The sequence below is a fragment of the Rousettus aegyptiacus genome, unplaced genomic scaffold, assembly GCF_014176215.1.
Source record: "Rousettus aegyptiacus isolate mRouAeg1 unplaced genomic scaffold, mRouAeg1.p scaffold_m13_p_4, whole genome shotgun sequence".
Lineage (NCBI taxonomy): Eukaryota > Metazoa > Chordata > Mammalia > Chiroptera > Pteropodidae > Rousettus > Rousettus aegyptiacus.
The window spans coordinates 131615110-131640690 of record NW_023416307.1 but is presented as its reverse complement, the minus strand read 5'-3'; the positions used below and the strand labels follow the sequence as shown (position 1 = coordinate 131640690).

At 37.3% G+C, this 25581-nt stretch overlaps 3 protein-coding genes across 17 annotated transcripts in view; 2 read left to right on the top strand and 1 right to left on the bottom strand.

Annotated features, from left to right (window-relative positions):
- ATP2C1 (ATPase secretory pathway Ca2+ transporting 1) overlaps positions 1-21095 on the top strand; it is a 115472-nt gene extending 94377 nt beyond the window's left edge. For 7 of the 10 annotated variants that reach the window (XM_016140269.2, XM_016140276.2, XM_016140271.2 and 4 more), the window contains 2 exons: positions 640-764; positions 14495-18950. In XM_016140269.2, the coding sequence (XP_015995755.2) occupies positions 640-764; positions 14495-14590 (221 nt within the window). In that variant the 3' untranslated portion in view covers positions 14591-18950. Of the gene's footprint in view, positions 1-639; positions 5106-14456; positions 18951-21056 lie in introns of those variants that run through there. The other 3 variants (XM_036219702.1, XM_016140268.2, XM_036219705.1) reach the window with 3 other exon arrangements.
- On the bottom strand, positions 10411-24564 carry ASTE1 (asteroid homolog 1). Of its 2 annotated transcripts, XM_016140282.2 has the most exons (7): positions 24337-24563; positions 23300-23400; positions 21845-23170; positions 16449-16659; positions 15328-15387; positions 14487-14682; positions 10411-12888 (listed from the first exon to the last, which is right to left on the bottom strand). In XM_016140282.2, exons 3-5 carry the CDS (start codon positions 23147-23149, stop codon positions 15338-15340), a joined length of 1566 nt encoding a protein of 521 aa, XP_015995768.1. In that variant the 5' UTR covers positions 23150-23170; positions 23300-23400; positions 24337-24563; the 3' UTR covers positions 10411-12888; positions 14487-14682; positions 15328-15337. The 2 variants fall into 2 exon arrangements, with proteins under 2 accessions (XP_015995768.1, XP_036075599.1); XM_036219706.1 differs by lacking the exons at positions 10411-12888; positions 14487-14682; positions 15328-15387 and having other exon boundaries at positions 16265-16659; positions 24337-24564.
- A 50-nt stretch (positions 24565-24614) lies between these two features.
- NEK11 (NIMA related kinase 11) overlaps positions 24615-25581 on the top strand; it is a 198672-nt gene continuing 197705 nt past the window's right edge. For all 5 annotated transcript variants that reach the window (XM_016140280.2, XM_016140278.2, XM_016140279.2 and 2 more), the window contains exon 1: positions 24615-24827. The gene's annotated coding sequence lies outside the window, so the exon portion shown is untranslated. The remainder of the gene's footprint in view (positions 24828-25581) is intronic.

The window sequence follows — 25581 nt, the reverse complement described above, 5'->3', positions numbered from 1 at the left end:
ATGAGTTATACAGTCTCACTTATTTTTTGCTATAAGTCAAAGTTTACCTTAAAGTTGAACTAGTTTAATGTCAGTCAGTATTTTAATTTAATATTCACCGTTCTTCCTCTTTAAAGAATGAAGTTATAAGGAGACAACTGCAATTTTTCAAGCAATAAATATGAATGATTTAGTGTGGATACTATTGTAAAGACATAGTCTTTAAAGATGAGTTCTTCTAGGCTTTCACATGAAATTAATGCAAACTTCTACGTAATCTTTACATAGGCATTTTTAATACAGTTAGTTATCACTTCTTGAACAGCCTTTTAAAAAGTCTGTGTGATCTATTTAGTAGACAACTCTTCTTGCTTGTGTTGCTGTTAAAGATTACGGTTTAGGAAAGTAGTCAGAGGACTTGGGTTTTGGTTCTCAGGCTATTGCCTTTCCAGCTATGTTACTTTGGATAAGTCATTTAATGCCTTTGAACCTGACTTTCTTTATTTTTAAACTGAGGATGTCATTGTCTACCTCATGGAATGGTTGTGAAACAATGTATTTTAAAAGCTGTAGTAAAATGTTAGAAAAATAATATAGTATTAAGCTTTGCCAACTATAAGTTTCAAAGAATTGTAAAACCTCGTTTATTTTCTCTTACAGATCTGCTGTTTCTTTTGGGTCTCACCTCATCAGTGTGCATAGTGGCAGAAATTATAAAGAAGGTTGAAAGGAGCAGGGAAAAGATTCAGAAGCATGTTAGTTCAACATCGTCGTCTTTTCTGGAAGTATGATGCATATTGCATTCTTTTATTTGCAAACTAGGAATTGCAGTCTGAGGATCATTTAGAAGGGCAAGTTCAAGAGGATAATGAAGATTTGAGAACTTTTTAACTTTTCATTGACTAAAAATGAGTATTAATGTTAAAGACTTGATTTGAGACTTTAACCTGCTGGCAGTCCCAAATGAAATTATGCAACTTTGATAACATATTTCTTGATTTAAATTGGCTTTTGCAATTGAGTGGAACTTTATAAAACATATGGGCATTTATTTAACTTAAAAAAAGCAAAACCGGAACCACTTAAAGAGGTCTAACAGTACAAACACACTATCTATCTTAGATAGATATAAATATCTTTTTTTAATTTTAAAATATTATACTATTTATGGTGGTGGGGCTTTCTTACTAATACACAAATAAATTTAATCATTTCAAAGGCATTCTATTTGGTTTAGAAATTGATTCCCAGGAGTGCTGTATTTCAGCTACTGTATTTCTTCTTTCCTACAATGTAAGCAGCTCAGATACCTTGTGTTACCATTTTTGTATCTCAAGTTTTTTTGCACAGGATGTGACCACTGTCAGATCACTGTTCTTTTCTTTCTTTTTGTGACTGAAAAGCCTATACTGCAATTTGAAGTAAATGTTTGCTTTTCTTAGTAAGTATTAATGGTTGCTTTTTTTTCCTCCCAGCTATGAGTCTAGCAAAATTAATATAGGGCGATCAAGTGGCATTCTAGTTAGGGTAGCCGTGTCTTTCACACTTAGACATAGAGTCAAAAATATTTTAGACTGATTGGACTGAAATTTATAACAAATTATATTAACATGTTGTGCCTCCTTTTAGAGTTTAAATATAAATACATACTATGTCAAATATCATTTTGTCATTCCCAAAATATACATCCAAGTACCTCACCTGAATAACTGAATTTTATTATTTTTAATGTCTTTTGATATGTATTTTTAAGCATCTTTCTTAGGAATTATAGCATGCTGTACTTAAAGAATGAAAAGCCCCAAGCCCAAACAGATGGTTTTAGAACCAAGCTGTATGTGGAAGAGTCTGTGCTGGCTGCACTCTTCATGTATCTGCAGCTTCTCTGGCCTAGAATGCAGCACAACCCTGAACCTGTCCCTTCCCCCACTGTACCGTTTGTTCTCTGCCTTCTTTCTGTTGCATTGGGCGTGCTAGAGAAATAGATGGAGTTGTTCTTGTAATGCCATCAGTTTTTATAATAGCTCGATGAGATATAGGTAGTTCGTTTTGAGTGTGTGGCAGATTTGAGCCAGAAATCCAAGATTAGAAATCCATTTTCCTGTTAGCTCTTTCTGACACAGAATTTGGTCTTAAATTCTTACATATTTTATTTTTCCTGAAGTGAGTTATTTTTATATTTTATAATCTCCAGTTTTTTAAATTGTCAGGATAAACCACTGTCTAGTTTTTATTGCCAATATTAAATTGCCAGTATTGGCACTGAAATCTTGTCAATGATAGGGAAAATACCGATTTCGATAACTACTTTGAGTCCTTGTTAGTGAAACAGTTGAGTCTAAGAAGCTGAGATGTCTGCTGTTCATTCTCCTTTACCCTTTAAGACTCTTCAGTCAGATCTCATTAGATGGAACATGGAAGCTGTTGTCTAATCAGCTTTATCTTTATTGACATAATGTCTCATTCCTAAATTTTGTAATGATTTTTCTTCTATTACAAAGACTTAAAATATATAGTAAGTGCACGTAAAATTTGCTTTGGCATTTTAGGTTAGAATATGATTTATATGAAATAAATGTGCCTGTTATTTTGTTTGGTTTTTGAACAACAACAACAACAACAACAACAATTTCTTTTCAGAAATTAATGACTTTTCAGTTGGGATTGTTACCATTAAAATCATGTGGATGTTGAAGATAACAGAAATTAGGTAGTACTTACAGTATGTCAAAATGAAGTGTACAGTACAGATATACTACATACAGGTTTGAATTTTCCATAGTATAACAATAAATTAGAATATATATGTGTATACATATATCTTTGAAAGTATATTATCCAAATTAGCATGAATAATTTAAAATGCTCTATTACCTAAATTTTTAATTTTTAACCATTTTCTAGATCTAGGACTTGCTAGAATTCTTAACAATACCAACTTAACTTGATTTTCCCTGTTAGACTACTTCATTAAGTTATTTGGCCCCAAAGTGAACATTAGAGAAGAAAAGAAAGGAACTTGAAATAATTCACCAGTTAGGTAGACAGTAGTCAAATAATTAAAACAACTACCTGCAAGGAAAGAAGGCTTAGCATGTTCTCTCACTTTCGTCCTGGGTATTTCATGATGCTGTAATGAAACAAGATGAAACCAGGCAACCTAGAAACTTTCCCCATCATGATACAGGCTTTTTATTTAATAGCCGTGACTACACTCACAAGGATAAAAACTTTTTTTTTTTTTAAAAAACCTTTCATGCCTATGCAAAGTACAACTTTTACACGGTAGACTTTCTGAAATCACTAAGTTTTGATCTCTTTCATATAGAAAATAAGTAAAGTGAGTATTGGCCATACTCAGAATAGTTTGTTAGTGAAATGAATTGGTGGCAGTAAATATCTAAGAGCCTTAATTAACTTAACCTTGCTTTTTGCCTTTGTTGCTTGGCACTTCATGTGTATTTTACTTCCATATATGACTCACCCAAAAACTTGGATGAATGGTCATTTCAGCTTTTACTTAGCTACTTAGTAGCTGGAGTGCACTAGGAATAGAAGGGAGATGGCACCTCTGCCCTTCAGGAGCTCATGAGCAGGGGTAGCAGGGGTATAACTGTTACCAAGCTGTTTCATGAAAGGTAGTAGTCGTCTTTGCACATTTGTTTTAAAAATACACATAACATTAAAATGAATCCAGCACACATTTTACTGGCAGTTTACCTTGACATTGGCATTTAGAAATCTTTGAAATGCCTTTTTAAACTAAGCTGCAATCCAAACAGTAGCTGATTTGCATACTAAAACATGATGTGGATAAATATTAATCCAACTGGTATGTGACTGGACAGACACCATCCTAATAATTAAGCTTCCTTGAGCTCAATTAGCACTTAGTATGAATGACTGTTGACTCTTGTTGGACAACCTTATTTGGGATTTTGGTTTTTATAGTTCGTTATTGTTAAAAATTGATAACGCTTGATCTTAATGGAGATATAGTAGTTTGCAAATATTATTGTAGGTTTAGATTTATAAAGATAGTATCTTGCCTTTAGGAAGTCCTCAGTCTTCTGGAGACCAAAGTGAAATACATCCAAATGCAGTGGTAAATGCTGTCCCAAATGCTACAGTAACCAAAGGAGAGAAATACCTTCACTGGAAGTTATTAAAGAAATTTCCCAGAACTAGTGGCATCTGAATGAAGCCTTAAGCTGAGAATCTTCAGCCAAGAAGCAGCAGAACATTGCAGCCAAATGGCATAGCCTCTGCAGAGGTGTTGGTGGGGGCTAGTTGGAACAGGTGAAAACCTTAAAGAGTTTGGGACTGTTAAGGCAGGAAGTATGTAACATGAGAAGTTGGACAGATGGATAGGAGGCTAGTGTAAAAGCGAGAACTTGTAACATGCTGGGAGGATATCAAGAGTTTGATCTGAATTTGGATTTTTGTCTTGTAACATGCTGAAGCAAGCACAGAAGGTTTGTAAAAACAAACAGCGAGACCGATTAGAGAATTTTAGAGTCTAAAGAGGTAGAGGGACTGATTGAGCTGTGGCAGTCAGTATGGAGAGAAAGGCATAGAGTATCTATCTTCTAAGAGGTAGCATTGACATGGCTGGACAGGAGAAAAAGAAAATGTGGAAGATTCGCTACTTTCTGGTTCTCTGGCTTGGATAGTAGAGCTATTGGGAGAATTACCAAAGCCAAGCAGCCTTTAGTGGGACACAGTTCAATTTGAAATGTGAAATTTGTGGTGTCCTTGAGATTTCCTGAGTGATGTGTTAGATGAGCTCTCTAGCACACAATGAATTAAAGCCATTGCTGAGTATAATGTAGTAGGAAAATAATTTCATGTTGCACACTTTTTTTTTTTGCTAAAAGTAAAGCAATAAATGAATGTAAACTCAGTTTTGATTGAATGAGATATCTTTTGAAAGTAGTTTCTTTATAGAGTTATTGCTTAATTAACAAACAGTTACGTAAATTCAAAATTCAGGCGAAGAGGTAAGAACATTTCAGCCTCCTTTGTTACAGAGCTTTTAGGTGAATCTTATTAAGGTTACTGAGTAGAAAACAACACTGATATGAATTATTGGTAGCACATATTTTTGATGTTTGCAGTAAGACTCTCTCTTAAAAGATAAGAGAATATGTGTAGCAAAGAACTTCATAGCTTAGACTGAAGTTTACTGTGGCTAGAAATCTAATAAGTGAATAGCATTAGCATTGGAAAATAGCTACGTGCTCCAAACAAGTAGTTTACAGCAGGAGAATAGAAAATGATGTTGATTTTTTTTTTCTTTTCTATTTTAGTCTTTCTAGCCTATATTCCATACAGTGTTCGGACACAATCCGCTTGCTTAGTCTTTTTGGACAGTATTCCTTCAACTTGAAATCCTTTTTGCTCTGCCTTAATTTTGGGAATCAGAATTTTTAACTGCTCTTAAAAGACTAGCCGAAGAGAGACAACCAAGATGGTCTTTCTAGATTGCTCTAAAGATGTGTGTGCATGTGTGTAGTAGAGTTTCTTATAAATACTAGTAAGAGTAAATGCAGCCATAAGTTTGGGAGTAAAATTTTGGGATTTTATTTTTTAGAAAGCATTAAAAATGTTAAGTCCAAGCCACTTCATTGATAAATCTAGACAGAAATTTGATATAATCATCTTTCATTGAAAATACATTTAAGTGGTGAACTTTAGGGAGGAGGTGAAAAATATTTGAGCCATTAGTTTTGATCCTTATAAATTCTTTTCTAGTCTAAACATGTCAGTGTTCCTGTGTACACATGAGTGTAGCTGCCTGTGTTTGTACATCTGCTCCAGGTAGACAGTTACATGTGCAGATCACTGTACCCACCTGACTTTGCCATTCTTTATGCTCATGTCTACCCAAAATGACAAATATCCTGGCAAAGGCCCACATTTCTGTGGTGTCCCCCAATGGCTGTTAAGCCTGGCAGAACTGCTTTTCATGTCTAAATCAGGGTTGCCCCATTACCATTATTTCTTGAGCAATACAAAATTATTCTACCCTCTGAGCAGAAACCACATCTTACAGGTTTATTAAGCACACAGTGCTAGAAATTGAGGAGATTGTTTTAAATGAGTCTAGAGGTCCATTTTTGGGTCCTGTGTATATCCAGCTTTTGAAACTCAAAATATGCATTTAAATACAGTTTTGTTTTTTAAATACCAATCCACTCAGCTCTATTAAAAGCAATTTTCTATTGAAGCCTTTCCAATAAGTATACAAAAGTGCCCATTAGTTGAAAAGTGACCATTTGGTGCCATCTATGGTAATAAAAAAAATACTGTAATGCCTTTTTCATCAAGTTTGCATCTTAAAAGCATAATGTGAAAGAACTTGTTATGTGAGTGTTAGAAAATATTATCTTTGGAGCAATATATAGCATGCCCCAACCAAATAGGTGATTATAGAAAATGTATGCTTGATAGGAAAGATATGACAGTCTTTAAATTTAAGCATTATTAGATTAATTGTAGGGAGTTATAAATGAGTATGTTTTCATGTTCCTTTCTCACATTTATCCATATAGTTATAGAATAGGATAGCATTAAAATTTATAAGTACCTTTCTACTTAGAACAGGTTTGGTGGCCCATGAATTAGCTTAGAGGTGTTACAAGTTAGGGAAACTATTTTAATACCTCCTTAACTCACCCACATGGGGCTATTGACTTAGTTTGGGGGTTGACAAACTATGGCCTGCAGGCCAATTCTGTCTACTGCCAAATTTATAAATAAAGTTTTATTGGAACACAGGTATGTGCATTCATTTACATATTTTTTATCACTATTTTCACACGACAGTGGTTGAGGTCAGTAGTTGCAACAAAGACCATATAGCCCACTAAACCTAAAATAATTTACTTTCTGGCTTTTTACAGAATAGATTGCCTATTCATATATTTGAAAAGAGGAAAATAGGCTTGTGCGTTGCATTCAGTGGACCAGAAAGGAAGTGGCATCAATTTTCTTTCCCTTCCAGTTTCCCAACAGGAAGTTCTCTCTTGGATGGATGCACTTGACACCAGATTTAGTATCAGTGACTCCTCCGAGTCTCCACCAGTGCTCCTGTGTAGAGGAAGTCAGAGTCTCAGTCTGTTCTCAGAACATCATTAATAGGGAGGACATGCCAGTTATTATCAGTCCCACCTCATTACCAAGTCTTGTTCCTACAATGGGTGGAGTGTTGTTCTGATCTGTTGTTGTTCCATCAGAGTTGGGCTCCTCATCACACACACACATATCACTCACCTAAGCTTTTATCTTAGATTTTGCTCCTCCGGTATACCTAACCCCTTCTGGATGTACAGGAGAAGTGGGGACTTTCTTCTCATGGGTTGTTTCCTCCTAACACACACACAGAAACAGGTTTAATTTGAGTAGGCTAAATTATATTATCTTGCTTAGGAAAGACAAAGTTTGGTAATAGTATAAACCAAAATATCCTATCAGCCCAGTCTTAATGAACATTTTCTGAGAACAACATTCTAAACCAAAAGATATTTGCCTAGTATTTATCATATTTCTAAGGTAAAGGTATTTCTTAGTGAATTCCTCTTATAGTCCACTCTTGGCTGTCCGATTTACTGCTTTACAAAATGGATTATGATCATCATAATAGAGTCAATTTCTTTAGTTTTGTCTTTAAGAAACAATTTGCATAAATATGGGCGCTTGAAGGGATACATTTTGTGATTGGAAACTTGGGTTCGTGGATGCCACCATTCTCAGATTTCGATACTAAAGGTCCCCCACTCACCATTTTTACCTGTTTTCATAGTTCCAGGGGGCAAGATAAAGTAACATCAGAAGCTTGCTTTCTTGATGCCATCCTACCTAGAAGCTTCAACTATCACAAACATTTCTCTGATTATAATACAGCATACTCACTAGAGAGATTTGTAAGTAGAGGAGTAGATTAGGAAAACATTTCATAGTCTCAGTACCCAAAGACTTTAACGTAGGCTCCAGACATATATTCAGCTGCCCAGGAGACATTTCTACTTGGGTATCAAAAAGATATGTCTAACTTAACATCTCCACAACAGAAATCTTGGTGCCTCCACTTCCCAGCTACACCCCATCCTACACAAATGTATGATAGTTGAATAGGAAATCTGAAAAACAGGGTTCCTGCCAGTATTTTAATGAAGGCATAAAAATACTGTATTAAAATAGTAATTTTAGCAATAATTTATAGCAGTACTCATTGGTACATTTTACAAACCCCTTTTATCAGAGTAATGTTACTATGTGTTTACTCAAAAAGTTTCCACATCAGAGCAAGTTCACCTGTTAACAGGTAGATTAATCCACGTAACACCCCCAAATCATGTAATATAGTTACTTTGTATCCATGATAGTAAGTGAAAAGTAGAGCCACTGTAAAAAGTAGACTTACTGATTTTCCTGCCAACATCTTTTGATTTATTTCCCCATAATGTGACCCATATAGAGGTATATATATATATATATGGGGACAGTAATGTGTAGACAGATACATGTCAGTTCTTCAGCACCTTAGTTTTACTAACTATACATAAAAACACACCTGAAAAATTTTTCTCATTTTGTCTGCTAGCTCATGTGATGGCATAAGTCAAATGATACAGTCTTCTAAATTATCAAAAATCCAATATTCATAATTCTGATTAGCTTATTTATTTTTAAGTTTTTTGCAAAACATTCCTAGATGTTCCCTGACCTGGTCACAATAGGTTACATTGTACATAGAAATCTCTAAGTGTCTCCAAAGCGGTAATGAGAAAAGATTCTTAAAATATATATGTATACATAAACTTCGAGAGAAAGAGTTAGCTATTTTAACCAAGTATCTAAAATGTCATCAAGACTAGTTAGGAATTAAAATTGTTTCTTGTGCACGACAACATGTTCATGTGAAAGTCGATTTCGCACTCTGAAAACTGAATCCAGTGAAACTATCTGGAAATCCTTTTCCATGTGTAATCTTATTCATTTCTCCCATTTTAACAGACTTGTATATTACCTGGTGCAGTCATGCTTCTGAATTTTGAAACGTCTTTCCTCAGCATGAGGTTCTCATCTTACAATTTTTACAGCTGGGTGGGCTCGAATTATAGCATTATTCATACTTGGAAAGAAATGCCAAAGCTACTTATCCTGTATGGCTCAGGCCGTTGTTGCTGAAAGTAGGGAGGCATCTTTTTAATACATGTGTCCCAAATAAATAGTATTTAATTCGAAATTGGTACTAGGTGCAAAATCATTTTTAGTTGTCTTGATTGAAATGCATCAATGTAAGACATGAGATAAATACCAAGTACCCTATATTCATCTCACTAAAGGTACTAAGGCTACTATGTTTGGAGTCAGGTACTAGTGAGAGTTTGTTCTTTTATGGAAGTGATTTCTCCTGGTCTTGGAGGTGACTGCTTTCTAGGTGCTGTTCTGGGTTTTTGCTGTGCCAGACAGCCAGATATGTGCCAGTGGACTCTGGAAACTTCACAAAGGGGAAAAAAGTGGATTTGGCCTCTTTAGGCTTATTAGGTAGGGCCAGGATATAACTCTAGCAGTTGCAGGAGATTTCTAGGAATTGGTTAAAATCTGCTCTTAATTTTTTCCTATCTTGAAACATGTCAAGGGCTATTTCAAATTGGCTTTAAAAACATTACAGAAAATTTCTCGATGTGAAAAAAAAGGGCAGGAAAGGCACAACAAATACATAGATAATTCTTTCTGCTCTTTTTTCATTTTATGAGGTTGAACTTGGCTGCCTACTTATAATTTCTAGGCACTTCACCACTCTTTCCGGTGTAGCTATAGCCTAATAGTGTGGCCGAAGTTGCTTTAAGTAGTCTCACGTTCTTGTTCTTCTCATCTTAGCCATATATTTGATAGTGCTGACCTCCTTTGCCTCTGCTAAATTTCTGACATTAGCTCTGGTAATTATTGGTCTCATGGTGCCTTGACTTTTCTGCTTAGCACTCTCTTACTTCTTCCCAGATCCCTGGCTTTGGTTTTGGTTTTCATCTGTGGATGTAATAATAATGGCTATCATTTATTGTATGTTTTTACTGCCAGCCACTATGCTATATAACTTAAAAGTACATGTCATGTTATCCTTAGACAATTTGAACTGTCCTGATCTCCATTATACAGATAGGGTAACTGAGGCATAATCTTTGATTCATTTATTCACAAAGGAGAAAAAGAATTCTAAGAACTTTGTAGTTTATAGAGATCTTTCTCTTCTAAAATAATTTGATTTTTTTCTCATAGTCAATTTTCATGAAAGGCCTTTAGAGTTTGTATTTATAGACTATATATATATAAACTTCCTGGGTCCAGGTATTTCAAAAAGGGCTTGTAAAAATAAAGTTTAAATATAATTTAATCACAGCTAAACACAGAACACGGTTATATTAGTGTTTTTCTCCAACTTTATTTTTAAAATTCATTTTAGCAGTCCAGAGTTACTTTTATTACTTAAAAACTACTTATGGGGGACACACATTTCCAAAGCTTCAGGTGAGATTTCATTAGCTAGAACTCAGAGCAAGACCTAAAGACTTCATGGAAAACATAGGAAACATTTTATAAATGGAATATGGGACATTATAAGATTCTGCTTCAACACAGGTGCTACCTTTGCCTCCTGTACTTTTCACAGAGAGTAAATGTTTTTAACTTCTTTACTGCAAGCCTGGGTAATTTCAAGTGAATGGCCCTTATTGCGATGGCTAGAGAAGGGAACCTGACTTTGTAGTCTATTCAGTGGGCCCCTGTGCTTAAAAAACTTAATGAAAAAGGAAGATGATTGATATATGTCAACTGACTTTAAACTCTGTAGCCCATTAACTCTTCAGTTCAGTGCCTGTCAAGCCAGTTATTTGTCAAAGTAGAAGTGAGAATGAATGGCTTTCCATGCAAGGTTAATGTTTTAAAAAAGCAGTGTTGATGAGCCAGGAAATAGGACACTTATTTTGGTATAATTTCCATATTGGCCTCCAGCTCCAGGAATCAAGGAAAAGAGATTTTTGATATAACAAGGTCTTAATGTGCTTATAGTCCACATTAGATCCGCTATTTGCTGGAAAAATACATAGCTTCTCAAAAATAGATGCATGTGACTGCTCTGTTCTTGATTTTTCTGAGAATAACCATTTCTTTAGAGATAATGAAAACATTCTTACTAAGGCGCTCCATGTACTCTTAAACAAACTATTCCTTATTTTAAGAACTTCTATTTGAAACAAGTCAGTCTTTAGGGTTGAAAACTTTAGGAGCAAACGAGATTGTATTTTTGCTTTTTATAAGTGGCCAGAGCCAGTCAACACTTGGGAGCTGTGTGTGTAACTGGCTGATACTGGGCTTACTCCTCCTCTAAGAGTGTGGTACTACGAGGAAAATGGAGAAATTTATTTACCAGGTTTTAGGAACTGAACATAGGCCTGTTTGAAATAGCAGCTTAAAACCATACTTACGGTCATTACTACCAGTGAGTACAGAAGAAAGGAAGAACACACAGTGCAATATACAGATGATGTATTAACTGAATTAACATTTGAAACATATTTCTTAACCAATGTCACCCTAATAAATTTAATTTTAAAAAGTTGTAGAATACAAATGAAGTTCAGAAATATACTTTCAGATCTTGCCCAAATGTATTCATTCCACTTGTTCTTTTATTTTCAAGTTCTTTATTTGGAACTGGCCAGCACTTTTCACAATTCTGTTGGTACTTGTAATTTTAGCTGCCTCTAGTGTGTTCCAGAGCAGTTTCTTTCAAAGTCTTTTGACTGCAATCCATAATAAGAAATCCATTTTGCACAACCATCTAATATGTGATATGCGTATCTGATATTTTACATTGAAAATGCTGGTTAAGACTCATTAATTTCATATCCCATTAATAGGTCAAAACCTGCAGTATAAGAAGTGGCCTAGATTCTGGTATTACTACATATATCTGTAATATTTTAATTTCTTGTTTCCTTCTCTGATCTAGCAGCTCAGGATGCTATTTCTCATTTTGTTGGGGCCATTAGAGTTTTAATTCCTGCTTTAAAACTTGGAATATAACTAAAACGCTCATCGACCCTGCCATGGTCTCATTTACTAAGTACCTAAAGGTAGTTTTCTGTCTGGCATCCTAACTGCCATCTTTCAAGGCCCAGACCTTTCATAATAGAGAATGAAGAGGAAAGAATTGTAAAAAAAGTTTTTTGGAAATAATACCCCAGCTTTTGCTTATAGGAAATAATTGAGGTATGAAAACATGGCTGGCTAAATTGCTACAATTTAAAGGTTATAGACTATTATTAGTAACTTACTGCAATGGACCATGAGAAGTACAAGTATGCTTTCAAGTGTGTGTAAGGAATACTGAAGTTTCTTAAATCAGGTTGTCTTTATTAAAAGCAGAATACAAAATATCTTTAAATTCAAAGATTACCTATTGCAGTGTTTAACCCCTAACAGGTTAGTTCCAAAGAAAAAAGTTAATCATTTTAAGGGAGGTAACAAAAATTTTAAGGAAGAATTATTATACATCTGGTTTTAGACTGAGTTTATTCAAGCTCTGAGGCCTCAGTATGTTCCTCCATGTTTTCAACCATTAATAGCCCAAACCGATTGTTTAACTCATACCAACATCTTGTGTCTGAGACGGTTCCCACTCTGTTCTTTGACCGGCTAGAACCTTGTTTCTTTTGCCTTCTTTTTTTGGAATTTGATTTACTCTTTGGTAGGAATAATTCAGCAGGGGCATAGGACTTCGTGGCACTGAACAGATGCTCATAAAGTTGTTTTGCCTCAGGACACATGCTTAGGAGACTTTCTACAGAGGTTGATGTTAGAAGTCGTTGGCATAGTCCATGCATCAGGCTTCCACTATACAGACTGTTCAGTGGGAGAGAGAAGGGTGCTGTTAAAGCATAGGTTCAGTGAACTGGAACAAACATCATTAACATGGCTTCAACAAATGTTATCTAAACATTGAGAGTTCTATATTATTAAAATTACTAAAGAATAATCTGTTCCTTGAAGGAAGGAACTGAGCTGTTATTACAAAGATTACTTCTTGGCTGGTGATATTTTTATCAGCAAATTAAATGATGGATGACCGCTGGTTCTGTAACTAGCCCAAAGTTGAGCAAGCCTCTTAACACTTCAAAAGAAAAGGAATTAAAAAAAGCCTTTGATAAACCAAACAGGCAGGCTGTTGAAATATGAGAGTATTTAATGGCATCATTTGCAAGGTCATTCATTCACTTGAACTAAAAACCTACTTCAAAAATAAAAGATATGTGTAATGGGAAGCCATGAATTTAATATATAATTAACTGCCAGAGTTGATTAACTGGTGACTTAGCAACTGATGTAGAACCATCATTTAATCAGTGTAAAATCATCACTTAAAAAACCTTGGTAATGCTAAATGCAAGAACAATCCTAATGAAATACCATTAAGAAAGCTATTTGGATTTGTTTTTCCTGTTTTTGTTTGTTTGTTTGTTTAAAGGGATTTCTGGTAACTAGAGAGAATCCAGTCAGGAATGGCCTAAATTATTAAAAGCAAGAAATAATCCATAGGCCAAAGGCCAATTAATCTTATTTGGTAGAAGGTTCTAGGGTTAGCTCACATTTAAGACCTAGAGATGTATTAATACTATTATCCTAGGAAGTTTTTCACCTTGAAACATTTAAAGCCACACCAGGATATTTTGTATGCCTCCATACGTCACTCATTTAGTCAACAAGTATTTGAGCACTGGGTCTACAACAGTACATAAAATAGGTCCCTGCCCTTACAGAGTTTACATTCAAGTGGGAAGAGACAAAGCATATATACAATTTCAATTTTACTTCTTAACTAGTTTCCTTTTATCTTCCACCCTCTAATACCTCCTGGATGGACAATCGCCAGGATGTCCAATGCTTTATTCCTACCACTTTCTCATTGGCCCACACCCAGGTGCTTTCATTTCTTTCTTACCCAGCTTAAACTCCATAATCAAACATTATAATCACTAACTGGCATACTGCCTGCTTCTCCCTTCTTCATACTTGCCTGACAAAACAAAAATCCTACATAAAGTCCACTTAAGCATCTAATAGTCATCTCACTAGAATAAAAGCTCCATGACAGCAGAGATCTTTTTTAAATGTTTTTTTTTTCACTTCACTGTTGCACAGAATAGGCATTTAATAAATAGTTGAATGAATGAGTGAACAGTATGCCAAGTGGTAAGAAATGCAATTACAGAAATACAAAAGGGTAAGAGGACTAGAGTGCCTGGAAGTGGAGGGTAATTTTATCTAATCATAGAAAGTTTCTTTGGGAGTATGGCAATAACTTAACATTCTTCCTGTTTCAGTTCTTTAGCTCCAAGACCAATTATTTTAAGATTAACTTTTAAAAATAACTTGCTTTAAATGTAAATAAAAGTATTTACTTCTGTATGCAGCCATCTGAACTAGTTTTCCGTGGTGCTTACCGAGTTAGGTCTGGCTCTGGGAGAGGAGAGGACAGCAGCTGATTGAGATACATCCCCATCTGCAGACAGCACTGCCACTGACAGAAGATGTGAGCCGTGTCTAAATCCAGTCTTGTGCCCGGCCGCGTCTGCTCCTTCATTCTTTGGAACTCTTCATACAACATCTTAGCACCATCCTTCTGCAGACCTTCCGTATCTAGATAAAGAAACAACCCAAGGGCAGTATTTCCAAATATACTGTCTCAGCTTTTAATTTTCTTTATATCTAAAACTTCAAATTCTATAAAGAAAATAATTAGTTTAAATAACCAAAATGTTTTTCTTTTCTGGCTCCTTACTATTTTAATGTCGTAAAGCCTTGCTGTATAAACTGAAATATTATACTGAAATGCCTTTTTAATGACAACCTAACTATTCAATCCCAAGTTAATTTTTACCTATAAAATGGTATCTCTTCCACTGGTGTAAACACATCTGCATCAAACTGCTCAAACCCTAAATCTGTCTGAAAAATACAAATTACTATAAATATCATTCTTTTTTTCTCTTCCGTGAAATTTCCTTTCATGGAGACCCCCATGCTACAGTGCACTTAAAGAAACAGCCTGTGTGTTCGAAGTACATTTTAACTATTGTTTTATGGAAGGAAAACTAAAGTATGACTCCTAGAGAATGTGGCAAATCATCCACTTCTTCACATAGAGGATAAGGGGAAAGAAGCAACAACCCTGGGAAGTGAATGCTGCGTGTGTTCTGCTGTAAGCTTCTGCAGGTTTGTTTGCGCAAGGGCAGATAAAATGACATCCAGACCAACTTGAAAGTGAAAAAAAAGGAGGCCCACCTTTTACCAATTAGCGAGTAGCAAGGCACTGAGCCTGCCTGGGTGCTGGGTCCACAATTCCTAAAAGAAAAGAAACAGACCCTTGACATGCCCTTTCTGTTGGACTCAGGTAAAAACTTCATAGGCTTGTGCTCTGAGAATTTTCTTAAGCTATATTTATTTTTCAGTAGGAGGAAATATCCTAAACTTGTATCTTAAGCAATAATGAGCTTTAACTTATTTTGTATTAAGTTGGCTGCCATATAACATCAGCCCCTTCTGACAGCTCCTCTCACACCTGGGGTGTCTCGGAGTCATACTGGTTCATTCTTTCATTTAACTTATTTAAAAAGTAAACTCCAGAATAGCGCTAGCCAGTAGAACTTTCTTCAGTGATGGAAATGTTTTGTATCTGCACTGTTTTCTAGCCATAGGTGGCAACTTGAAATGTGGCCAGTAGCTATCATGTTAGTACTTTTCTTGAGTGTGTTAACTATTAGACATGTACATAAAGTGTTATAGCATTGATAATCTTTCATAGAGAGTAATTCCACTAGAGAATTGAAGTGCTCTAATGCATCAATATTTATTTCACCTGATATTTAAATGCAGATGAAATTGCCTCAGTGTATTTCTCCAATAGAGAAGTTACTATTTCTACCATCACTACTTATGTACTAATTGAAACTTACAGTAAAGAAAAAGGAAAGTAAAAAAACAGCACAAGTATGCATGTTTAATTGTGGTTGTAGGTATTAGAAATTTCACCAGTGGGAAATTTTAAATGTTTCTAGTGCTGCTGCTGCTGTATTGACAGGGATAAAACATGTGGAATACAAAATGCAACTGGGATATCACACAGTCACACTTCATAGGCTAAAGCATTAGGTGCCATAGAGCAGGTGTAATTAGGCTTTATTAGTACATTTTCACTGTTGTGCCCTTGAAGTCAAATCCTCCAGCACTGAGCTTGGCGCATGGAAGTGCTCAAAAGTATTTACCAATGAATGAGATATTGGTGCCTCTGTTTCTAAGTTCTGATATAACTGACAGGAGTAGATAATCCAAGAATGCTTTTTCTTTAAACTTTTGATTATATGCAAGTAACATGCAAATATATACTGGAATTTCCATATACCTACCAGGGCTGTTGATTATGGCATGCAAGGGCCCCATCAGCATCCCCAGAAGTAAGGCTTGTAGATGATGTAGCTTTGCCTTGGCCTCTCTGTGCTGCAACCAGTAGCAACTGACAGCAATGGGCAATTTCAACAGAGCAGGGACTGGGTCCAGGATGGTCTGTTTCACCTTCAGCGTTTCTAGCAGAAGTAATTGCCGACTAGCCAAGGAGAGCTGAGAAAACATACCAGACATCGTTCAAAGTACTTTGAGCAATGACTTTTTTCCCTAGTATGAAGAAACTTTAATGAAAATGAAACTGCTGTGTCAGTTTTATCTTCTTGTGAGGGGTGGGGGGAGAAATGAGCCACATTCAAAGCACTTAGAACATTAATGAGGTGCTTATTAGTAAATAAGATTGACTAAATAAATGTATTGTCTACTCCTGCTACACAGCCCTTGCTCTTTCATTCCATCTTCCATGTAGGTTGATGAGCATCTTCAGTGCCCATGTCACGGAGATAGTTAAAAATCCAATTCTCAGAATCCTCCTACCCCTTCCCCCCAAAAACAAAAAATTTGGATTCAGTAAATTCTAGGGGTGCCCAGGAATCTGCATTTTAACTTTTGCTTTGAGAAAAATCTATACTTAACCGTACCCTTACTTGCTAGTAAATATTTAGGCCCTACCTTCTCCATGATGCTATTATGATCACCTCCAGGAGAAACTTAGATTACATGTACCCTGGAGGTGTTATCATACAGCCTTCTATTTGTTTGGGTCCTATCTCATGTCCCTACCCAGTTGAATGTTTTCTTGTCTTTATGTTCTCCTACCCAGGGAGATTGTCTCAGCATGGCTACTTGTAGATGAGATATATTTAAAGCAGATAGGCATATTTAAGGACTACCTACATTGTACTTGCAATAACACAACACATTCATTTATTTTTAGAGAGTGCACTTCAAATAAAAGGAAGTAAACAGCTATGAGGGCTTTGGGCTCCTTGTTGAACTAATTTTACATTAACGAATTTTAAGAACCATAATGGATCTTACAGGTTATATACTTTTACAAATAGGGAAATTAGGACTATTAAAAGGGCACCTTCAGAGGGACTTTACAATCAAACTTTAAAACAATAGTTATATTCCTGGTTTATGCACACAGCCAGAAAAGGATTTCTTTCTTAACTAATTGAAAGGATGAGACAGTCTGACACATTTCTGAGCACCAAACACCTGGTTAGTAGTAAGTGTGTTGACAGCTGAGAATAAGATGTTAACCTGAGATAAAACACTTCATAACTGACAGAACAGTTTCATCATCAGTGCATAAGAACATTAAATACAATGATTTATAAGTGCTGGTTTTAATAATACTGCAGGAAAAATTTTAAAATTAGCACTTAAAAGTGCTTTACAGTATAATCAATTACCCCTACAGGAAGAAGCATTACCTACTTAAAACAAAAACTATTTTTTATAATCTAAACTGGTTGAAAATTGCACCAAGTAAAGGCTTAGAAAATACATGAATTCTTTACTACATATAATTCTTAAATTATTGAATTCTTTAGGCAAGCTACAACTTATGAACAAAGCAGAGTCTGAGTTTGACTTCAGAGACATTCTGTCCCTCGTTAACTACAGCCTTGGTCAAGTTTCTGAGCCTTTCTAGTCTAATCATCTGTGAAACTGGCATTATAAGGTGTTATACAAAATGTTTCATGGAACCCACTAGTCCTTAGCTTCTTCCAAAAGGGAAACAAAGTACTCACAGCCCTTAAATCTGGTTAGGTTTTATCCCATGTGACAACTCCTTTCCCTTCCCCTCAGGGAGAGGGAAAGCATAAGCCTTCAAAAGAAGCTGCCACACAGAGGGAGAGGTGCCCAAAGAGAGGATGGTCTTGGTGCTGCCTCCCCAAGAATGATCTACTTCCATCTCATTAGGATTAACCTCTTCTGGTTAACTTGAGTGCTGTTCTGTCCACAGTCATTAAAAACCAAAATGGAAAGCCTATCTTATGAGGTCACTGTAGGAATGAAATGAGAGATTATATAACTTTTCTATTACAACAGCTGGCACAGAGCAGACAAAGTATTATTCACATCTGTTAAACAAAATGAATAGATGCTATCACAAAGTTTCTATACTTGCACCTGCATCTGTCTCTGGAATCACATTTGTACCTGATACTGTTTTAGAATTTTCATGGGCTAATTAGAGCTAACAACATTGAGCTAAATACAGAATTGATTAGCTTATGCCAAGGGAAAACCAAATGATGATCACTGTGCAGAAGATGAACTAAAATTTCACCCTACTCTGAATACAAGTAAGTGATGAGATCGCTTGTCATTTCCACTTAGCAAGGAGTATAATCAGCATGCTACACTCATTGACTCAACTGGATTTTCATATGGGGGTTAAAATGCCCTGATCCCTATGTCATGCTATTTAGAAACAAATTCCAGATAGACTATTGATCTAAATGTGAAAAGCAAAAACAAACAAAACAAAAACTTGTTTATCAAAATATACTAGAGTGAAAAGACAATCTAGAGATTGAGAGAGGCAATTCACAATACAGGTTATTTGACTAAAGACCAACAGGAAAATGAGCAAAACACTTTGAACAGAAACTTACATAACAGAAAATCCAAATGGCCAATGAACACTTGAAAAGGTGCTCAAGTAAGTCATTAAAGAAATGCAAATTAATACCCGCTAAATAGGCTAAAATGATGCCACCACACAACCATCAGAATAGCTAGTTTTTTAAAAGCATAGAAAATACCAAGTATCAGCAAGGGCGTAAAGCAAAAGGAACCCTCATATGCCGCTGGTAGGAATATTAATCGGTAAAACCACTTTACAAGACCATTTGACATATATTGTCTAAGCTGAACATATGTGTATCCTATGACCCAGCAATTCTACTCCAAGTTATATAGCAAGTTCATATTTTCACTAAATGAGGTGCACTAGAATGTTCATAACATTGTTCGTAAAAGTCCGAACTGTAAACTACTCCTATTACCATCGACTATAAAATGGAAAAACCAATATGCTTGTCTTACAGTGTAATAATATACAGCAACACAGAATGATCTACAACTACTCACAATGATATGAATGAATCTCACAAACATCATGTTGAATAAAATAAAACAGATGAAAAGAATTCATATTGTATGATCCCATTTTTATGAAGTATAAAAACAAAACTATTCAATGTTGTTAGAGGTCAGAATAGTGATTACAGGGTCTGGGTGAGGGGGTGGGTGTTACTGGAACCAGACACTAGGGAAAGCTTCTGGGGTACTGATAATGACTCTTCATCTGGGTGCCCTTTACATGGAGTGTCGAATTGGTGGAAACTTCATCAAGTTGTATAGTTATCTGTGATCTTTGCTATATAAACATATGCAAGGAGGGATGAACTGCAGAGGCAAGAAGAAACTTTTAGGGGTGATGGGAACATTAATTGCAGGATGGACTCACGGATGTAAACATAGATCAAAACTCAAAAGTGCACACTTTAAATATGGCCACTTCATTGTACATCAATTATTTCTCAAGCCATAAAAAAAGTTCTAAAAAATCCTCCAACACAGCACTATTTCGTTGTGAGTAGAAATGTAATTTAGGCAAAAACATCACCCTTTAGAATGTTGTTAATTTCAATTTTTATTAGCGTGGGTAAAGTTTTAATCCTTCGGTTTGGAATTGTTCCTATGATCGACTTTCTAGGTCTGTTACCCTAGAAACATGATAAAGTTAGTCAGCTGTTTTTTTTTTTTTTTTATCATACTTAGCATGATAAAAATGGCCCTTTTAAAACTGCATCTAAACTTGAACTATAAATGAACTTGAATTATAAAACCACCAGATGGAGACACCATATCCTGAGGCTTCCCTAAGTGCAGAGACTTATAATTAGGCATGTTCCTTGCAGCAACTTTGGAAGCTATGTCTATAGAACTGTTACAAGAGAGACTGGATCCAATAGGGAAGGAGGCCAGTGAGACTTTTTCTTTTCTTGAGATATAATTCACATGCCATAAGATTCATCCTTTTAAAGTGGTTTTAGTTTAGTATATTTATGAGCTGTGCAACCATCACTAATTCCAGAACATTTTTCACCACCCAAAAGGAACCCTGCTCCCATTAGCAATCATTCCCCATTACCAAGGAAACTTTTGTACCTGCCTGATGTGAATCCTGTTTGCTCCTTCCTGAGCTGTCACTAATGGAAAGGCTAAAGAGGCTTGTTCCTGAGGTCAGCTGTATAGGCCAGGTGCTGGCACTACTGACATTTTGGGCTGGATAATTCTTTGTTGTGGAGAACTGTCCTGTGCATCGTAAGATGTTTAGCAGTATCTTTGACCTCTCCCCACTAGATGACAGTAGCAACTCCCAGCCTCCCCCTGCCCCACACCATCCCAATCCCTAGGTAGTGACAGTCAAAAGTGTCTCCAGACATTGCCAAATTCCCCCCTCGGGAGGTGTGAAATCACCATCAGTGGAGAATCAATAGTGTAGACTGCTGCAACGCCTCCCACATTAAAGGAAAGCCTGATTCTAACTGGCTGGAAAGCCATGGCTGCTGTCTTCCCTTGAGTAGACTGGCACCAAGAGTGGCCTATGAGAGTCTCGTGAGTCTGAAGAGTTGGATTTAAGAAAACTCCCAAAGGGCATTTCGATTGGTAAGTTTATCTGCATTTAATTTGTAAATTTAGTTATATTAGCATAAGCAGTTGCTTATCAATTTGCAATTTATTTAATACAAAAAACAGTAAACACTGGGATCCATGATATTTTTTTTTACCTTGAAAAGGGAATTGGTTTGAGTGTTACTCAGGTTTAAACAACACTGACTTAGGCTAAGAATCATGTTTTCAGTACCAAACCAAGCAAATCACCATGGCACCATAAATTAAAAGCCTTTTAAAAAGGTCCTAGTTAATAAAAAGGAAAAAATTAGACCCAAGCATCAGTATTAATCTTGTTAATTGAAATTTGATGCAGTCTGAGTGGTTAGTTATGCCTATGATCAATGCCTTAAGGCACACTTTTTTTTTGGTAGCTCAAATTTCTTTTTTTATCTTCAGCCACATAACCCCATGCTGTTGATAACTACTATCAACACAGAAGCAGTAATAACTACAGAGGTAACACAGACTACTGAAGTACAGTGGAAATGGCAGATACGGAGCTAAAAGATCTAGATGAAGACCCTAGCACTGATACTCCCTGGCTGAGGAATCACATAGTTACCTAGTTTTCTCGGCTGTGAAACTGGGGCAATATGGCTGCCAACCTCAGTTTGTTATATTGAGAGGTAATATACATGAAAACACTTTGTAACCTGTAAAGTGATTTACAAAAACTACATTAGTATTACAAACTTACCTCAGTCAACTTGCTTAAGTTGAAAGGATCCTTGGGCAGTTTTACTGCCTCGACAATTGATGTTTGGATATTTTTATTAATCCTTTCCACTTCACTGAAAGCTAGAGGCCGAGCAGACAGTGCACTCCAGAACATGTTTTCCAGATGTGAAGAAACATTCAAAAGAAGCCCATAGATGATTTGCCGGATGGGCAGAGCTATTCTGTGAGCATTTGGCTGCTGCATGTTTTCCACCTGTGTGTGAAGAAAGGTGCGTCTAAGCACCAAAGCATCACTGATGAATGGAGAGAGCTGGCCTTTGGCCAAAGCCACTAGGACCCATTCCGGTAAACCCAGATGCAGGGCATCCAGACAGATATAAGTACCACACTGGAAGAAATCCTGCAGCTTCACCTGGGACTGCTGGTATTCTTCCATGGAACAGCAGAGAAGTTCCTTAATATTTTCTCGATCCTTCTGGGGAAGATATTTCAGAACATTATTTAGTGCTTCGGTGGGGCCAGCAAAATGAGACAACCAATTCAGAAGTCCCAGAATTCGGTGGTGTCTCCTTCCCCTAGAATTGGCAGCTCCAAAAGGCAGACGTACTTTACTTAAGAATGTCTCCATGATGGGCAGGTTAATATGGTCATTTCCGCATAGTACCGCAAAGAGAGGTAGTAGAGCTTTATTCATATTGCTGAAGTAACGGCAGAGTGCATCAAGGGAAAAGCATTTGGCAGGGATATAGTAGTCTTTCGTGCCCTTAATAGTGTTCATGTTTCTCCACTGAAAGCTATTCAATGGGCAAAACCCAGTTTTTAGGTCAAAAATGCAAAAGTCACTATCCGACGATAACACGGGACAATTCCAATGATTAGCCAGTGTCACAATGTCCCGATCTGCTTCTGAAAAGCACTGGACAAAACATACTCGCAGCTTGATCAAAACCTGTATGAACACTTCCCGGATGAGTAAGGGACACACATACCCACCCCCACCGATAGAAAGAGAATGCGCCATCTGGATCTTCTCCCTAGCTCGATCCTTCAAAGTTGTAAGCTTTTTATCTGAAATGTCACATCCTCCATCTAATACAACATATGGACATATGTTACAAGAAAACAGTGATTCAAAGAATTTTTGTACAACATCCGCAAAGGAATCGTAGTCCCCTCCATACCGAAGCTCCAAGTTTGAGTTGAAGCAGAGCCGGTGGAAAAGAGCATAGCCATCAATGATAATTCTTGTGTCCCGCAACTTCAAATCAGTGAAGAATTCATTACTATGATCTTCCACAAAACTCATTAGTCCTCGGATACCCATGACGACTGTCTGAAGAACTGCCTGTTTAAAATAGAACACACTTGAATATAGGGGAACAAGTCACTGTTTTGGGCACCATTAAATTAACAGCAAATGTTAAGAAGAGCTCTTTAAATACAACATATTAGGGGTCAGTGTCTTAATTCTTACCTAGATTCTCGGGCAACGCCAACTAGCTGAGTGCTTTTTCATTCTCTCCTGCTTTCCCCGTGTGTTACAGGGCAAAGTTCAATTGTTTCATGGAGTTGGACCTTTAAATACAAACAGAGGATGCTGATGATTCTAAAGGAAAATCAATTAAAGTCCATTACTGACACAATAGTACAGAACTTCCGCTGACTTTGAAATTGAAAGTTAGTATTTACCATCTCATAACACAGAATATTTATTTTGTGGAGTCAAAGTAAGAAGTCCTAAACCATAAAAATAATATCCTCAATCTTGTAATTAATGACTCAGAAAGTATTGGGGTTCATTCCTAAAGTGTGTAGGGTAAATGATATGGGTTTAGTTTTTCTTTTTTGACAATCAGAGTCTGAGAACTTCTTTCAGGCCTTAGCTTGTGGGCCCATCTTAATTGGCATAATTTTGAGTAAGAAAAGGTTTCATGCCTCAACGACCTAACTCTCTAACCTCAGAGGCTCTTCTCATCTTGTCTTTGCATATCGTGTCCAGTTACTGACAATATCCGTCAATATCTGGCTACCTTAAGTCACAGGATCAGTATTACTAGTTTTTCCTTTGGTCTCAGACCCCAATATGGCTCAGCATGGTACTGTCATAAAATCATGAGATTATGTCAAGCATGGTTTTTGTTTTGTTTTGTTTTTTTTGCTTTCATTTCGATTTTTAAGGATACTGCATTAAAATTTGATTACAGAATTTAGGGCAACCTTTTGCATTTTTCGCCTGACTCACTTCACCCTAGTCTTGGCCGTATCTCAGCACCTTATCCTGTACAGTACTTATTTCTTTAGACGTCTGTCTTGTAAAGATATGCCAGCAGAAACCGCGGTAACTTATCCTAAATTACAGGACCTTGCATAGAGTAGTTGTTCAACAGATAGCGTGCCGGATAGTTGGAAGGCGCACAAAAGGTTTGATGCAAGTCCTCAAACACAGGCCGTCGTACGCCGCGACACCTTGGGACCTCACAACCCACCACCCGGACGAACAACAGAGCCCACCTTGCTCTGTCCTCCCAGGAGCCAAGCGAGTACAGGAAGCCGGAAGCCCCGGCACCTGCGAGTCCAACTCCAAGGGTGGGAACCGGAAGTCTTCGGGTTTGACGTCACTGGGAAGCTCGGTTCAGTGAAGCCGGTATCGGCAGACAACGCAGGGGCGCAGGCGGTCCGGCGCGAGGTCTCGAAGGCTGGGGACCTTCGCTCCGAACTGACTGCTGTCAGCTTAGGGATGCTAGACCTGCTCGGCCTGCCCTCTTTTTCCCCGCCCACTTGAGTCCAAGCCCACTTCCGCCCCAGTGACAGGCCCTAGGCCGCCTCGCCAGACTTCCCAGCATGCCCCGCGTTGTCTCCCTGGCAACATTGCCCAACAGCCAGGGCCCGGGTAGTCCTGGAGCTCCGAGGGTCCTGGAGGCCTGCCCAACGTAGGTCCCGCTTACGGGCCGGACTCTGGGCATACCCTGGCACCGCCGCTCCCCCGCCCTCCACCCGGAAAGGTATGCGAAAGGCGCTTCTCCGGGCGCGTGGGCTTCCCCGCACCGGGGAAGGCGATGGTTTCAGGCTGCCCCGGTCGGGGTCCGCACTTCTGTATCTGCACTTCAACGACCTCCTCACTTATCTAGACTCCCTGTTTTCCGGATCTGCTCCAGTCTCCGGAGAATAAGTGTTGTTGGTGCCCCCTCGATATATTTTTACCCGCTTTGCGAAAATGCAAATTAAAAAAAAAAAATTCGAGACAAGGAATTATTCGTTTTACCTTAAGGTTAAGGTTTACCTTTAAGGTTAAATTCCTACTTTAGCGGAACCTGCTGTCAAATCTACTTCCTCTCATTTGTCATTACCACGAAAGAGAACTACTTGTCTTCAACCTGTGAAAAACACTCCTATGCTTTGCCTTTTGCCCGCAGCCAGATCATCTTTACCTCCAAGGGTCAGTTTGCATAGGGCGGTAGTTTTTCACCTTTCTCTCCGTTTCCAACCAACTTTGTAAATCTTCTCTCACCTCCCCCACCATACACACCTTTTTCCCCCTTGGGCAGAAGTTGGTCTGCCAGAAGCTTATTTGCCTTAACAAAGTTTGTTGAACACCTACTGTATGCCAGGGACTGAGGAAACAAAAATAAAGGTGTGTTCCAGGCGCTCAAGTTCATTCACAACCCTTTGAAGTGGGGGAGGGTACCTTGACAAGTGCACATGTAGGTCTAGAATCTAGACAGTGTGGTAGTTCCCAAGCAACCAGGTAGCTCTGTG